Source organism: Raphanus sativus, chromosome 6 (assembly GCF_000801105.2).
Source record: "Raphanus sativus cultivar WK10039 chromosome 6, ASM80110v3, whole genome shotgun sequence".
Classification (NCBI taxonomy): Eukaryota; Viridiplantae; Streptophyta; class Magnoliopsida; order Brassicales; family Brassicaceae; genus Raphanus; species Raphanus sativus.
Window position 1 is genome coordinate 46013201 of NC_079516.1, and position 15579 is coordinate 46028779.

General features: G+C 37.6%; 6 protein-coding genes across 7 annotated transcripts; 4 read left to right on the plus strand and 2 right to left on the minus strand.

The window, feature by feature from the left end:
- The first annotated feature begins 1289 nt into the window (after positions 1 to 1289).
- Positions 1290 to 2294, plus strand: LOC108813136 (CASP-like protein 5A2). The gene is made up of 3 exons (XM_056989252.1): positions 1290 to 1605; positions 1800 to 1932; positions 2025 to 2294. The coding sequence occupies exons 1-3, from the start codon at positions 1313 to 1315 to the stop codon at positions 2190 to 2192; spliced, it is 594 nt and encodes a 197-aa protein (XP_056845232.1). The 5' UTR covers positions 1290 to 1312; the 3' UTR covers positions 2193 to 2294.
- LOC108813135 (double-stranded RNA-binding protein 2) lies at positions 2277 to 4186 on the minus strand. Its single transcript, XM_018585599.2, has 3 exons — positions 3691 to 4186; positions 3336 to 3555; positions 2277 to 3258 (listed from the first exon to the last, which is right to left on the minus strand). The coding sequence occupies exons 1-3, from the start codon at positions 3934 to 3936 to the stop codon at positions 2420 to 2422; spliced, it is 1305 nt and encodes a 434-aa protein (XP_018441101.2). The 5' UTR covers positions 3937 to 4186; the 3' UTR covers positions 2277 to 2419.
- A 98-nt stretch (positions 4187 to 4284) lies between these two features.
- Positions 4285 to 7424, plus strand: LOC130496790 (uncharacterized protein At1g43920, Chloroplastic-like). 2 transcript variants are annotated; one of them, XM_056989253.1, is made up of 5 exons: positions 4285 to 4349; positions 4482 to 4582; positions 5073 to 5585; positions 5667 to 5720; positions 7062 to 7424. In XM_056989253.1, the coding sequence occupies exons 3-4, from the start codon at positions 5084 to 5086 to the stop codon at positions 5699 to 5701; spliced, it is 537 nt and encodes a 178-aa protein (XP_056845233.1). In that variant the 5' UTR covers positions 4285 to 4349; positions 4482 to 4582; positions 5073 to 5083; the 3' UTR covers positions 5702 to 5720; positions 7062 to 7424. The 2 variants fall into 2 exon arrangements, with proteins under 2 accessions (XP_056845233.1, XP_056845234.1); XM_056989254.1 differs by lacking the exon at positions 4285 to 4349 and having other exon boundaries at positions 4359 to 4582.
- On the plus strand, positions 6105 to 7127 carry LOC108808661 (glutathione S-transferase T3-like). The gene is made up of 2 exons (XM_018580775.1): positions 6105 to 6809; positions 7062 to 7127. The coding sequence occupies exons 1-2, from the start codon at positions 6105 to 6107 to the stop codon at positions 7125 to 7127; spliced, it is 771 nt and encodes a 256-aa protein (XP_018436277.1).
- Positions 7425 to 7732: 308 nt separating the features above from the next.
- LOC108808662 (uncharacterized) lies at positions 7733 to 9037 on the plus strand. Its single transcript, XM_018580776.1, has one exon. It carries the CDS (start codon positions 7733 to 7735, stop codon positions 9035 to 9037), a length of 1305 nt encoding a protein of 434 aa, XP_018436278.1.
- A 3182-nt stretch (positions 9038 to 12219) lies between these two features.
- On the minus strand, positions 12220 to 15579 carry LOC108810811 (vacuolar fusion protein MON1 homolog). Its single transcript, XM_018582890.2, has 14 exons — positions 15014 to 15579; positions 14821 to 14900; positions 14665 to 14736; positions 14549 to 14588; positions 14252 to 14353; positions 14045 to 14166; positions 13722 to 13854; positions 13548 to 13639; positions 13376 to 13457; positions 13241 to 13305; positions 12884 to 13159; positions 12703 to 12794; positions 12555 to 12619; positions 12220 to 12428 (listed from the first exon to the last, which is right to left on the minus strand). Exons 1-14 carry the CDS (start codon positions 15458 to 15460, stop codon positions 12333 to 12335), a joined length of 1764 nt encoding a protein of 587 aa, XP_018438392.1. The 5' UTR covers positions 15461 to 15579; the 3' UTR covers positions 12220 to 12332.

The window sequence follows — 15579 nt, forward strand, 5'->3', positions numbered from 1 at the left end:
GTGTTGGAATATACTCATTCCGAGATTATAGGACATGATATAGAGGTGTTAAGTTGTTGTGCTGTTACGTTAGTTACGTAAGTCATGTTCTGTTACGATAGTTTAGCTTATTAGTTGAGATACGATCTCCATCGAGTTGTATATATTCATGTACTCTCATTTGAGTTAATATATGAAACACTTTCAACTTCCTCTGTTCCAATACATCCTCCTTGGTCATCTCCGAGTCTCAAGGATGATATTACAATATCAACAGATTCATCGTCAAAGTAAGCATCCTGTATATATAGATAGTATGATGACAGAATCAAATATGACAAGTTACTAATTAGATTTAAAGAGTGATTTGCTTACAGTATTTTGGTCCTGACACCGCAAAAAAGAAACCAAAAGGGATTAGTTTGGTGTCTGAGTAAATCAATTCATAAATGCAAGCAGCAAGAAAAAAAACCTCTTCATTATCGTCGTCTCCATAGCTTCTGTAGTTAAATGCTTGGCTCTAGTTTATCAGCAGGCAGAAAATGAATATAATGTGATGGTTGCTAAATGTAGTGATAAGGAAGAACAGTTAATAAAAGTACCCGCAAGCCCACCTGTACACATTTCTCAACAGTGTTGCGCTCCTGCAGAACACTACTTTGCCACTCTTTCCATTCACTATTCCCCTAATGATTTCAAGAGAGAGTAAAGTCTCATAAGCCGGCGCAAATATCTCAAAAGCAATCGAGAATGTAACCGAAATTGGTAGGTGCATCAAATGAAAATATTGTCATAAGTTATCTGAATCATTTAGTCACACCTATCTGATCTCATAACTATATGTACTTACAACAGAAACAACCATCATTTCAAGATGTTAGATTTTTGGACAAAATATCAAAATTTTGATGAAAGGTATTTCAGGACAAAATGTTAGATTTTTGGCCCATCTTACCAGATCCCCCTTGTCTTTTTTTTTGGTTAATTTAGAAATTTTAAAAACAAATTACGGTTCATGTAGGTCTAGTTTTGGTTAATCTGGTTTTTAAATTTTGTTATCGAACCGAAAGAAGTTTTAGATTTTTTATTAAATTTGGATAATTTCAGCTAATTGGGTTTAGAAGTATTGGTAGAAATTGCTATAATTTTATTTTATATTAAAGTTTTTTAAAAAAAAACCAATTGCCAAACCGGACTAATAACTGAATTAAGTAAGAAAACGTATGAATCGATTCTAAATTTATAAACCGAATAAAAAGCTAAAGACCGAAAAGTTTGGTTAAGTCTGGTTTAGGGTTCAAAACAGGAGGACAAGAAATAATTCAATAATGGCATGAAACCTTTACTCTTCCACCATCTAGTAACCTCCTCTTCTTCTTCTTCTTCCAAAGAAGGGCAAATGAGTGTGAGCAACGCATCGGTTCACCCGGTGGAAGCTCCTCCTTCTCTTCCAGCTCCAGCTCCAGAAGGTACACAACAAGCGCCACGTGTGAGGATGGAAGATATACAAGGGATGCCTGCGACTTCACTGGGCCTCGCACTTCGTTTCTTTCAGTTCTTCTTCGCAGCTGCTTCCCTCTCCGTCATGGCCTCTACCAATGACTTCCCTTCCGTTTCCGCTTTCTGGTACACTTTATATTCTATTTCAGATAAAAACACATAATTTGATTAACAACTTTAGTCCCCAAGTTTTGTAACAATTCATTTACATAACTTCCCAAATTGAATTAAATGTAAGTTTATATTTGTAAAGCTTAAGGTTTTGTGAGTGTTAGATTAATTTTTCTAATATTTTTTTTTGGTATCATCAACATCATCAGCTATCTAGTTGCAGCCACTGGCCTGCAGAGCTTGTGGAGTCTTGCACTAGCCACACTTGATGTCTATGCCATTATGGTCAAACGTTCCCTACACAACCCTCGTCTCCTTACCTTGTTTGCAGTTGGTGATGGGGTGAGTCAGTGAGAGTTTGTTAGTTTAATTAACCAAAATTTATATGAGAAAAAAAGATGGATGGATATAAAATTAAGCAAAATGTTGTGCAGGTTTGCTGCTCTTCCTTCTTTTCTCTTCAACTTCTGGTCTCTCGCTTCATCATCATCCCATTGAATAAGACCGAAGACGAGATCTGTTTCAACCCTGCGTGTACATATAGTGACTGGTTTCTTCTTCTTTCGTTTTGTTGTTGTAACACTGACAAAGAAACTTACTAATGCAAATGGTTGCAGATTGAACTACCCTGTCATAGTTGTAACATCTGTAACGACTAGATGAATTATAAACAACATAAGAAGAAGGAACACAAACACACTTAATAAAGGAAGAGAGAGACAGATTACAAATCTAGAATCCAAAGATAGACAAAGCCACAAAACTCCCAACAATATATAAATACAAATCCTTGTCATTACTAAAGTTACAATCTTTGCAGATACACACTCTAGCAGATTTTGAGATTCTCCACTCGCTCTCTTGCTCTTTCCGGTTCCTTCACTGCTTCTGCTGCTCTCTCGGTTTCCTCTGCACTCTCTGAAATTGGTTTAGTACTTCCCTCTTCAGGCAAGACGAGACTTGTTGTTCTTCCCTCTTTTTCTTGGACCCGGGTTTCATCTACTTTAATCATGGTGGACTTGGCAGGGTTTTGGATATTCACTTTTCTAACAGGTAAAGGCTCTTCCTCCTTTCTAACCGAAGCAAAAACAGGTGCCACAGTTCTGATTGTGACAGGTGGCGCGATTCTCACGGGCGCAGCAGCACGCATCATGGATGGGACATACACAGGATGTACCTGCTGATGAGTGTTTGCAGAAGGCATTGGAGGTGCAGAGAAGACCGGTACAGAGGTTCTAATCGTGACAGGTGGAGCCATGCCACGGTGGCACGGCGATATTAAGTGCCTCAAAGGAACATAAGGAGGAGCACATGCTGCCGCTGCTGTTCCTGGAGTTGCAAATCTCTGCTGAGGTCGGTAGCTGCGGTTTTCCAAAGCGGATGCCATGGCTCTTTCCACGGAAGCTGCTCTGCTTCTAGAAGAAGAAGAAGGTTGCGGGCAAATGAAAGGCAAGATTCTCGACGTGGCCGCACGACAAGGCTGTGGACTTGTCGGTCTAGGGCTCTGCATGGAAAATCTCTTTGCAAATGGAACAGGGGCACTCGAGGAACTTCCACTGCCGATATTTTCCTTAATGCGATAGTTTGTCAAGGCTCTTGCTATAATCACCTGCTCTAGCTCGTCAATGTTCTCAGGCTCAGGCATTGTGCTTGACGTTTCTTTCGCCACTGTTAACCAAAACATTGTAAGTAATGGTTTAAGTAATAGAGAAAGAAGGCGAGGAGGGAAGAAGGAAGGGGCTCACATTGTTTGAGGGAAGACCAAGCAGACATAGCAGCATTCTTCTCAGCTTGCTTCTTGTTCTTAGCCTGATCTCCTGTGAATGTGATACCGGCTAACTCCACAGTACCGGTAAACACAGGCTGGTGGCCAAGACCAGACCTGAAGGTTGTGTAACGCGGTAGAGGAGCTCCCACTCTTTGAGCTATCTCTTGCAACAGATTCTTGTACACACCCGTCTCATCCTACAGGATCAAAAGCCAAGATCAGCCATACAAGAATCTATCTCTCTTCATAATCAATCAATGGCAAAGAACAAAAGATTCAAACTTTGGATGGTTCCCAGATCAAAAAAACAAGCAAATTGGAGATCCACAAACCAAGATCCTGGCGGCGAGAGAGTGAGAAGGGCCACGATTAGAGAGGGCAGTGAGAGCGACTTCAGCAGCAGAGTGCTCAGCTTGACGGAGAGTGGAACAGTAGTGAGGACTCTCGAAGATCTCGCCGTTGAAGTTAACGGTCGACTTGAATCGCGGCGCGTGGTCTGGACCTTCTCTTAAGCTAGTATACGATGGGAGATTGAAGCAGCTCCTCTGCGCTAGCTCCTGTAGCTGGTTCTTGTACATTTTTTTTTTCTCTCTCAAAATTGGAAACACACCGATCGATCAAAGCTTCGATTTTTAGGGTTTCGTTTCCATGATTCTTCCAATCCCAGACTGGGTTTGTGCTAGGGTAAGCGAATGGCTGGGATGGAGATTGAAGAAGGCGAAATCGGAGGAAAAGTTAGGGTTTTTGCAGAGGGAGAAGGGGGAAGAGATGTGAAAGAGAGAGAGAGGTGAGAGTGGGGGTTTTGTTTTAAATGAGTTTTGTAATTAATGGAGAATTTATTGTCTGCTTTATTTTGCTGCTAGTCAACTGAACGTTAGCCTGCATGGATGTGATATATCTATATTTTTATTTTTCTTCTTATACGAAAATGTATGTATCTCAGAGCATCCGCAAAGGCGTATTTAACGAATCCTTAGCGCGGTAACATAGGGTAATTAGATTAAAATATTAATACATCTGCTCGATTACGGAAGGATTGATCCTTGAAGAAGGATTAGAAGGATCAAGTCCTTGTGTACGTGTCCGTCGTTGATAGGTTAAACTTTCGTTTGTGTTTGGCCAGAGGAAAAAAAATTTCGTCATTTGCAACCGAAACCGAAAAAAAAAAATTAAAGCTCTCGACTCTCGACGAAAAGGCGATTTGGAGGCGTCGGCTTCAGGAAGGTAAAGCGATCCCTTCTCTCGTAGATTAATCGATTCCGATTACTTTTCATCATGTTTTCCTCTCTATTTAGGGTTCGGTTTTGGATTTAAATCGATTTGGGGATATTTGTGTTCGAAATTAGGGTTTGCAAACGATTTGGGTATAAATTGAAATCAGGGTTTCAAAACGAAAATTGTCTAAATCTATTTGATGAGCTTCTCGTTTGTTCTTAATAGGTTTCAATCGATTAGGTTTCAAAACCGTTTCTGGGTTGCTCGTTTGTTCTCGTTTTGTTTCAAAACCGTATCTCGTTTGTTATTATTTGTTCTTAATAATAGGTTTCAATCGAGTTTCATGTCATGTTCTTGTCAAAACCGTTTCTGGGTTGCATGTGTTCAAAACCGTTTGTGGGTTGCTTGTGTTGTTGTCAAGTTTTGTTGATACGGTTTGAAAAGGAGTCTTGTGTTTTGGTCATGTTTTATTTACTAACTATATTTATTTTTGTTTCAGGTTTACGAATCATGGGACAGGATTATAGTTACAGTCAGCCCTCTTCATCAGAGGTTGACATCGACTCTCTTCTTCTAGACGAAGCAGAGTTGTACGCGGATGAAGCTCAGAGTAGCTACAACGCAGAGCCGGTTCAGTATCAACCTGACCCCGAAGCTGATGAAGGAATCCCCACGAGATGTTACTGTGGTGGTGAGCCGGTCGTGGGAACATCCACCACTTCTAAGGATCCATACAGGAGGTACTACACCTGCCCCAACGTTGATGATGGCGACTGCCACATCTGGAAGTGGTGGGATGTGGCCGTGGTGGAGGAGTTGCGGGACTTTCACAGAGAGTTTAGGCAGTTAACTGAGCAAGTCAGTGAGAGTGAGCAGAAGGTGGTGAAGCTAGAGGAGTCAGTGGCTGAGTTATCTAAGAAGAAACCAGTAGCTTCAAATGGCTTTGAAGTGGTTGCTTGTCTACTGGTCTGTCTAATAGTGATAATAGGTTTGGTCGTCTTCTTTCTGCCTGGTAAGTTTCTGTACTTGTGTTTTGATTGTCGTTCATGTTTAGTAGATAAAACTATGACTGTTTTATCTCTTTGGTTTTCAGGAGGAGGTTCAAACGGTTCAAACGAGAGTGTCTGACCTCACACGTGTATGTAAGGTTAGATTCTACATCTTGGTTTCACGTCTGTGTTATTTGAATAAAAAAAACCAATTGTAGACTTTGTAATTAGGATAAAACATAAAACTAAATCACTGTATTGGTGTTAAATGCTAGTAGTTATTGCTTTCTATCTTCCTAACTGCTCAGATTAGATAGTTTTTATTGTTATACAGCTATTGTACTTTACAATTAGTATCTAGAATGCTCTCACAGTAGATAGCAAACGTGCTTTGCCTGATTTGATTGGTGGTAAATGCAACTAGTTTAGTTTCTATCTTCCCAACTGCTCTGAGTTGATTGCCTTTAAATGTTACTTAGTGATAGAAATATTACTTAAGGCTCTGTGTTGCTACTCTTAGTGCCACAGAGCATTCTCTACCCATGGCTAACATTGGTGGTTATGTTAACCTACTAAAGAGTCAAACGTCAGTTGACCTTGAATCACCCGAACAACTTTGGTTCGGTGCCGAAGGTCCTGATGAGCCTTGCGAGCCTTGCGAGCCTAGTGAGCCTAGTGTGAAGGAGAGGAGGAAATGGTCTCCCAAAGAGGATAAAATCCTCATCGGCGCTTGGCTTAACACAAGCAAAGACCCTATCATCAGCAACGAGCAGAAAGCCGGTGCGTTCTGGAAGAGGATTGTAGAGTACTACAATGCAAGCCCTCTTCTCGTTGGGAGTACACCTAGGGAGCTTGGTCAGTGCAAGCAGAGGTGGTCTAGGATTAATGGGGATGTCTGCAAATTTGTAGGATGCTTTGAAACGGCTCTGAGGCAGCAGAGAAGTGGTCAAAACGACGATGATGTGATGAAAGCAGCCCATGACATATTCTTCAACGATCAGGGAACCAAATTCATCCTGGATCACTGCTGGAGAGAGCTAAGGTATGACCAGAAATGGTGCACCAACTTTGTGCCTAAAGACGGTGTGAAGGCAAAGCGCAAACAAGTTGCGGAGGGTGAACCTGGAGAAGAGGAAGTGCGAGAACCTGAAGCTAGACCAATGGGTGTGAAGGCTGCTAAGGCTGCTAAAGCTGCTGGTAAAAGGAAGATGAGCGCTAGAGAAGAGGAGTTGGCTAAGCTACAGGGCGTTTTGGATACCAAAAAAATATTAGGGAAACAGAAAATGCTGGAATGCTTACTTGCCAAGAAAGAACCACTAACTGAGATGGAAACATCTTTTAAACTAAAACTAATGTCTGAGATGTTGTGATGCTTATCTGTTAAAGTAGTTAAGGTATAAATGTTTTTATGAGTTATTTGATGTTTGAGGTTCTCTGTGATGTTGTGATGCTTTGTTGTGATGCGACCAATAACTCTTGTATTTTTGTTGATGTTTCAGGTTGAAGTCACGGGTGCTCAAGTCACGGGTTATCAAGTCACGGGTGTAGGAAGTGTTGTTGCTTAGATCACGGGTGAGGGAAGTCACGGGTGAAGGAAGTCACAGGTTATCAAGTCTTTGTGTCCTATAAGTAGTGAAGCATGTCGTTAGCTATCTTGTATCCTCTAGTTTCCTGTATTTGGTTTCCTTTGTTTCCTGCAATTTTAAAATTTGTATCAAACTCTTGTCTCCTCTCCTTGTTTCCTCATCTGCTTCTGTAATATAAAGGTACTTGTATCCTCATCTGCTTCTGTTTAGGTTATGAACTACTTGTAACATTTAGGTACTTGTAATATTAATGTTTCTGCTTCTACTTTTGTCTTCAAACATCAAACGATTATCATTAAATCATTGAATCATTATATAATTTGTATCATTTTTTAAAGTATCATAGACAATAAAAACAATTATTTGTCAATGAATGTCATAAAAATGTTATATAATTTGTATCATTTTTTAAAGTATCATAGACTAAAAACAATTATTTGTCAATGAATGTTAAAAAATGTTATATAATTTGTATCATTTTTTAAAGTATCATAGACAATAAAAACAATTATTTGTCAATAAATGTTTTAAAAATGTTATATAATTTGTATCATTGACATTTTTTTCAGGGAGGAATATCAATAATGTCAACATCATCGGACTCAGATGGCGTCGATCGAATAGTTGACGAATCTGTAGACGAATCTGTAGACGAATGTGTAGACGAATCTTTTGATGAAATCTTCGAAGGTATATATACCGACGTAGTGGAGGGCCAAGAAGAACAGCAAAGGAAACGTGCTTATATTGAACGAAACCGCGAAGCCGGACACAACCGTTTATGGAATGACTACTTCAGCGAAAATCCGACTTATGACGCATCCTTATTCAGACGCCGTTTCCGTATGAACAAGGATTTATTCTTGCGTATTGTCCATGCTCTCTCAGAGAACATTCCATTCTTTCGACACAGAAGAGACGCTACCGGGAGGTTTGGCCTTTCTCCACTGCAAAAATGTACGGCTGCAATTCGTCTGCTTGCTTATGGTTCTGCAGCAGACGCGGTTGACGAATATCTCCGACTTGGTGAGAGCACATCAATTTCGTGTTTACATCATTTCACGGACGGAATAATACAGGTGTTTGGAGATGAGTTTCTACGAAGACCGACACCAGAAGATCTTCAACGACTACTAGATATTGGAGAGAAACGCGGGTTTCCTGGGATGGTAGGGAGCATTGATTGTATGCACTGGGAGTGGAAAAATTGCCCAACCTCTTGGAAAGGACTGTACGCACGTGGATCAAACAAACCGACAATTGTCTTAGAGGCTGTAGCTTCACAAGATCTTTGGATATGGCACGCTTTTTTTGGTCCTCCAGGTACTTTAAACGATATTAATGTCCTGGATCGGTCTCCTGTTTTTCATGACATTTTTGAAGGTCGAGCTCCCAGATTAAAGTACGTGGTCAACGGACACCAGTATAAGTTGGCATACTACCTCACAGACGGTATCTATCCAAAATGGTCCACCTTTATCCAATCGATCTCATCCCCTCAAGGTCCTAAAGCAGTGTTATTTGCTGAACATCAAGAATCAGCCCGGAAAGATGTGGAGCGGGCTTTTGGAGTTTTGCAATCTCGATTTGCGATTGTGAAAAACCCGGCTCTTACATGGGAGAAAGAAAAGATAGGGAAGATTATGCGAGCATGTATCATACTACACAATATGATAGTCGAAAATGAACGCAATGACTACCCTCGCAGTATAAATGAATTTGAAGAAGGCGACAGCAGCAGAACCTCACGGGTGGAAACCGAGAGGCCTACAAATATCGGTAATTGCGTTGGCATTCGGGATGATGTTCACGACAGACGTAAACATCAAAAATTGAAAAATGATCTAATCGAACATATTTGGAACAAATATGGTGATGATAATGAATAAATATTGTATCTTTCTATTTAATAATGCAATAAATAAAAAAAATATTTTCAATTTTATAAAAAAAAATTAATTTTTTAATTCTTAAGAATTCTTAAGTGGAGAACACCATTGGACTTGCAAATTTAATGAGAGTCCTTAACTATTTAGGAAAAAAAAAAAAAACATTTTATATCCCTAAGGACTCCAATGGTGATAACACCATTGGAGATGCTCTCAGATTAGGGACTGTACATTGCTTTAAAAAGGCATGTTACCTGAATATACGTTGACAAAAAAAAAAACCTGAATATACGAAAATATTTTGTCTCGGTCCTGAACATCGGAAATAAATATATGTGCTTAGATCACCACCTATCTGATAATGGTTTTAGATTTGCTGTTAGGTTAGATTTCTTCAAATCCCAAGTTTTTAAAATCAATACAAAATTTTAATAGTATGATTACCGGCGGTTAATTCCGGTTTCATAAAGTTTACCAAAAAAAAGGTTTACCAAATATTTGGTAAAAAAAATGGTTTCACGTATATACCAAAAATCTAAATAATTAGACTTTTTTTTTATCAGCAGACCAGCAGTTCCTTGGTCAAAGTTTTGAATATAATATAGAAATTTTCACATTTCATATTTTTATATCAATATTGATATTTGGTAAATATATAATATACTGAAATATAAGTAAAAAGAATATTCAATTTTTTTTACTATTGCTATATTTTTCTTTTCAATTTTTGTCTTTTTTTCTTGTAAATTGTGACGTATCTGATCACAATTTATTTTCACAAGTTTATATTTTCTTCTTCTTATTTCTATCTTTTTCATCTACATTTACAGTAGCTATATACTTGTATACACCATAATAATTTATGATTGCCATAAAGACTTTTTCTCAAAAACTTTTAAGGAAAATAAAAATATCTTTGATTTGTCTTTAGTCTGGTTGAATTTATTATAACTTGTTTGGTTCAACAAATTGTTGTTAGAGGATTTTGATCGTTTAATGTTTTTGTCTTTGAAAATCTATTCCATTGTAAAGTTCGCCGACAATTTTTAGTAACAAAAATAGCTGCAACCTAAGAAGTATTGCCTGCTTCATTTTTCCGTATACTGAATTGATATGTTCACACACCTCTAGAGAATAATGTTAGCTTTTGATCTAGTTTCGAAAATGTCCACGCAGGTCAATGGGTGCAGTGCAGCAAATGACAAGCCGTGAAATGACAACAAAGCCTATTTCATTTACAGAGTTAAGGGGCAGTCTCGTTAAGAAATACTGAAATACTAGTGTTTTGCAGTAATAGAAAGTGGGATTCATCATCATGGTTAAGCTTAATGGCAAACATTAACTTTTAATTTGTTTTTCATTTAATCTCCCAAAGTCTGATAAAGTTTCACGCATTCATTTAAGGAAGCACACGCATCAGTTATTCAGGTTTATGAAAATATTGATAACAAGATTTGTTTTCTCCGAATTATCAGTTTTCAATCCAATTTAATATATAGCCATCTGAATACTCGGAGTTCTGGATATCTAGAATTTTTTTTAAGATTTTTAATGGATATCTAATGTTATTCGTAAAAATAAATAAAATTTAAATAAATAAAAGATCCAATATTAGTGATGTATAAAATAATAATATTTTATTACAAAAAATAGTTTTTAAAGCTCTAATAACTAACATAATAGATTTTGTAAATAAAAATACCGTATTACTTATATAAAATATAATATTTATACAATTTATATATAACAATAGAACTAACTAATAGAGATCCATATGCTACAAATCCAAGTACTTAATAGATTAGAAAGAATGACTTCATGATTAAATAATGTAAAAGGTAATTAAATATTAAAAATGCTGATTTAAAATTGTTGGAGATTTAAAAACCCAATTTTTCATTAACCATTGGCTTTTTTCAGAGAGAAATGTGGTAAATAGTACTCCATATGTTTCATAAAAAGTGTGATTTTGACATTATTCACACAGATTAAAAAAAATTACTAAAATATATTTAAGTTGTTATTACTTACACATATTCAACAAATAGTATTTAAAATAAATGAAATTATTTATAAAACCATATATTTGTAATTAATATTACACTGAAAATTGCCTTGGAATTTTAAAATGAGATTTTTGTAACAAAAAAAAATGCTAAAACAATTAGTTTTCAACGGAACCACCAACGCTCTTAAGAACAAAAGGATTGGGAAAAGAAAGTCAGAGGAATACTCCCCTTCGTCACCCTTTATTACCAATTTAATGACGAATTAATTAATACTCCTTCTGTTTTTTAAAGATGTATGTTTTAGGAATTTTTTTGTTTTAAAAAGATGTATTTTTTATATTTTCAATGTAATTTTTGTAACTAATTATGAATAATTGTGAGTCTCAAAAACATTAATTATATTTCTTGAAATTTTATTGGTTTAGAAATATAGGAAATATAAAATAACAAAAATCTATACACTAATAAGTAAATTTTAATATATTTTATTAAAAAGTGTGAAAATCTCAAAACAGAGGGAGTATATTTCATTGGTAATTAAGGTGTACCTTGGAGTAGTAATTAAAAACATGTGCATTTAAGGAGAACATTTAATTAGAAAGACTGTACTAACCCTCCTTCATCCGTAATGTCTAGAGAAGATAAAACAAATTCAAATTGTCCCAAGTGCATTTATCTCGATTTGTTGGATTCGCTTGTGTAAAGTCTGGTAAGAAATAACATACTACTATCTAAAAACATTTCGAATAAACAAAACATGTTAAATATTTGGGGATGAACCATAGTTTGTTAGACAATCCATGTTTTTCAAAAAAAAAAAGTTAAACAATCCATAACCCTTGGTTCTCCAGACAGTTAAGAGAGAAATTTGTAATATTTGTCAGTAAAACAGGGAAATAAACTCTTTTTATTATCTTGGAACTTTACGACATCATATATTATGTAAACTATAGAAGATAATATATTTAAACTGATGGGCATTTAAATCTGAAAACATACAACATAACAACCCACACTCCTCTCTACCAACTCCAGTCTCCATCGTTCTATCAAAACCTAAGAAGGCTTTTAAAAAAAAAAACTAATTGCTCTGTCTTATAATTGTCAAATCTGACTATTCAATCTGATTAATAGCAACATTAAAGAGCTCAGAGTTACAGAAGAAGAGAGGCATTAAACTTGAAATAGCTTTCTCAGAAGGTAATAAGGTACAACACATCGATAAACTTTATTGCCTTATTTAAGAAACAAAGAAAGATCTAATAAAAGAGTTAAGAAGCTATATATCACCAAGAAAAAGGGCTAGCTCCTTGCAAGAACACTTCATTTTCCACATCTTTTACCCTCTGACAAACCTGATTGCATATCTTTATCGCCATCGCCTGCCACACAAATTCATCATTAGAAACACAGCCCTATCGATGTTATAATGATCCCATTCTGCAAGTTTAGCATTGTGATCCGAGTATCCGATATAAGTTTCAAGCTAAAAAAAAAAGCTATCTCACCTTGTCTGCAAGTGGGTCAAATGCTGCATAGAGTTCAAAATCTGGTGTGACCCAACACAGAAGAGCTGAAAACCATCACGCAGAAAATAACTTTTTGTCAGTTCGCAGCAACAAGATTTTTATTATTTTTGTTGAAATTCATACTTACTGTAATTTTCATCTCGTCTATATTGAGTTTTATGGGGTCCCAATCCCTTCTCATGCATTGAAGCGTAGAGTTTCTGGTATGCTCGATATAGACTGCGACATAACTACATCAGTAACTTCTCCATTCCTAATATTGTACAATTTGGGTAGCGTAATAATCCCATGGAGATTTATAATTTTACCTTTTCTGTTGTCTGTGGCTAGTTACTGGAGGTGAGAACTCAGATGAAACGTACTGATCTAAGTATATACTGCGGTACATGAAATGCCAAAGTCCAAAGGGACCTCCTGTTCCCACGGATACATCTGTATCTTGTCTTTGATTAGAAGTAGATGATTGTTTCTGTCGAAGCAGGCGGTCTATTGGCAAATCCTCGACCCGCATTCCACCTTCCTCGATTGATCTTTGAACCGTACTTAGAATATTCGACTTCAGAAGAACAGCCTCAATGCGAATCCTAACACATACAAGTTTGTGGACTTCAATACTAGCTTACAGTCACTAATATATTTCAAGTATGAAAGCTATTTGTATGTACCTGCAATCTTTGAGATGATGGAAGGCCTCTGAACGTGTGGTAAGCAAAATTACATATGTATCTTCCTACAATCACAGATGTGTTAAAGTTAATATATCACTACTGTTCGATGAGTTTGAAAAGCTCTTTACTCACGTCGAAGAAGTGCACATAGGCATGCAAAAAGGCCTGAGGGTTGTATCTTGGTAGGCAGATTGGTGAGAAAGATTCTGATGTCCTGCTACCGGAGAAGTAGTGAGATGAAATGGACACAAACAAATGTTTGGTTCACTGTGGGTAATACATGGACAAAACATTTACCACTTGCCTGAATGATTCTGATGACATGACGAAGTTTGAGAGTAGTAGCAAGTCATCGGGATGAAGAGATGCTTTCTGTGCACCAGAAAGACTGACAACCTGCAAGTTAACATACAGTCATTAACTTGATGTGACTTTCAGGCTGGAAAAAACTTTCCTCTTTTGGGACAAGGGCTTCTACCTTGTGTCTGCACATTAGTAGTGCGAACAATACACCAGACGCGCAAACATCTTGCAATATTGTCCCTGTAGCTTGCCTTAACGCATACGGAAGGGGAAGACAAGTGTAGGCATGAAGAAACGTAGCCGGATTCCTAGGGTTGGGAAAATCATCTCGAACATTGTTAAAAAAAATTCTACCTAAAGCTTAGCGGCAGACCGACAAGAGAGTGTGGAATAACAGTTTTATAGACTTGGAAAGGACAATAAACATACTTCAACATTCTAATAAGCCTTGATAATAATGTGAAAGGAGTCTTGACTTATGATAACTCAGAGACAAACCAGGTAAATGAATGGACAAGAGATGAGAAGACAGCATCAGTCCCTCCAAGCAAGGGTGCCATGTCGAATTTTGCATTCTTCTCAAAACATCTGTCTATTGAATTTGTTAAAATGAGTATCATCTGCATCAGTAACATTACATTTTTATCATTTGAACACGAGAAGTTTTAAAACAAAGGAAAGAGAGCAGCAGCAGTCAGATGTTACCTGACCATATAGAAGATCCAGCTGGCCCCTTAAATATTCATATGTTTCATCTGTACAGCTGATGCAGACCAGGTATATTGGCCCTTTCACCAGAAAGACAACCTGAATTTGACCATACACATTACATGACTTACTTCGCAATAATAATAAACGTAAATGAACAAAACATTTTCTTCACTTAATTTCTATATTCCAATTCAACTCCTCTATACACCAATGTATCTGATGAGTAAGCTAATATATAGACACTACCGCCAAACAATAAAAAAATTGACTGCGCAAAGGAATATTGAATACCTGGTGTTTGCCAGCCTTGACTAAATTGACACGGTCGCCACTGAAGAAACAATATGTTAGGCATGAAACCATAAAGAGAAAACAAACAACAGACACAAAAAGCATGAGCAATTTACCCATTCTCAACAAAAGAAATAATAGCTTGAAGAGTAGCTGAAAAACCAGCAAGCTTATGTTCATCTCCATATCTGAAAGATATATATATAAAAAAAAAAAGAAACTTCAAGAAGAGTAAGGCATTTTAAAAAAAAAAGAAGGAAAAGAAGCAAAACCTGGAATAAATGGGTTTGCCAGAGTTACTCAAAACGAAGAAATGTTTCTTCCTCTTTCTCCACGACATAGAACCATCGTCCTGCGTTTTTTTTTAAATATTATATAAGTTTTTCGATCAAACACTGATTGAAAGCAAATGCTAAACCCTAGATAGAGTGAACTGAACGAACGAGCTACTAAATCAAAACTCACCTCGTCCACGTGGCGTTTTCCAGGCAACCACGCGGCTTCATCATGCTGCTCACGATCAGCATTCGCTTCCCGAATCTCACCCTCGCTTGCATTGTCAGCTTTGTAAGTGGCGCTGCTCCCTCTCTCCCCATCGTAACCGCTGCTCGTCGGACTCGGCGGCTCCTCCCCTGCCTCCATTTCCACCGGATGCTCCCCCCTCGAAGACGCCTCTACTTCCTCTTCACCGTTCGTCGCTTCAACCTCCTCCTCCTCATCATCATCATCGTCATCACCGGTAAAATCGGTGTGGCTTCCATCGGAGACTTCGCTCGGCTGAGAGAGATTCAGTGACTCCAATAGACTTTGAACACGATCCGAGCTCGTATCTGGATCGGTGCTCGGGTTCGGATCGGCGAAATCGGTGCCGGATGATGAAGGAGAAGAGCTCGAATCTGAAGTCGCCGCCATTGCGGTGGAATCCTTAAAATGGTCTCCTCCAACGGCAAGTCGTGGCGTTGTTCATTGAATCTCTGCAAAATATCAATTTTGCTTGAGAAAATATGATTCACGTTTCACCACCAACTAAT

Bases quoted from the DNA above. Each gene is read 5' to 3' on its own strand.
- LOC108813136 (XM_056989252.1), top strand. From the start codon at position 1,313: ATGAAACCTTTACTCTTCCACCATCTAGTAACCTCCTCTTCTTCTTCT. The intron at 1,606-1,799 runs GTACACTTTATA...CAACATCATCAG, and splicing joins CCTTCCGTTTCCGCTTTCTG to CTATCTAGTTGCAGCCACTG. The intron at 1,933-2,024 runs GTGAGTCAGTGA...AATGTTGTGCAG, and splicing joins TGTTTGCAGTTGGTGATGGG to GTTTGCTGCTCTTCCTTCTT.
- LOC108813135 (XM_018585599.2), bottom strand. From the start codon at position 3,936: ATGTACAAGAACCAGCTACAGGAGCTAGCGCAGAGGAGCTGCTTCAAT. The intron at 3,556-3,690 runs GTTTGTGGATCT...TTGATCCTGTAG, and splicing joins CTCTCGCCGCCAGGATCTTG to GATGAGACGGGTGTGTACAA. The intron at 3,259-3,335 runs GTGAGCCCCTTC...TTTGGTTAACAG, and splicing joins TTGGTCTTCCCTCAAACAAT to TGGCGAAAGAAACGTCAAGC.
- LOC130496790 (XM_056989253.1), top strand. From the start codon at position 5,084: ATGGGACAGGATTATAGTTACAGTCAGCCCTCTTCATCAGAGGTTGAC. The intron at 5,586-5,666 runs GTAAGTTTCTGT...TTTGGTTTTCAG, and splicing joins GGTCGTCTTCTTTCTGCCTG to GAGGAGGTTCAAACGGTTCA.
- LOC108808661 (XM_018580775.1), top strand. From the start codon at position 6,105: ATGGCTAACATTGGTGGTTATGTTAACCTACTAAAGAGTCAAACGTCA. The intron at 6,810-7,061 runs GTTTTGGATACC...TTGATGTTTCAG, and splicing joins AGTTGGCTAAGCTACAGGGC to GTTGAAGTCACGGGTGCTCA.
- LOC108808662 (XM_018580776.1), top strand. From the start codon at position 7,733: ATGTCAACATCATCGGACTCAGATGGCGTCGATCGAATAGTTGACGAA.
- LOC108810811 (XM_018582890.2), bottom strand. From the start codon at position 15,460: ATGGCGGCGACTTCAGATTCGAGCTCTTCTCCTTCATCATCCGGCACC. The intron at 12,795-12,883 runs GTAAAATTATAA...GTTATGTCGCAG, and splicing joins AGCCACAGACAACAGAAAAG to TCTATATCGAGCATACCAGA. The intron at 12,429-12,554 runs GTGAGATAGCTT...TTTGTGTGGCAG, and splicing joins TTGACCCACTTGCAGACAAG to GCGATGGCGATAAAGATATG.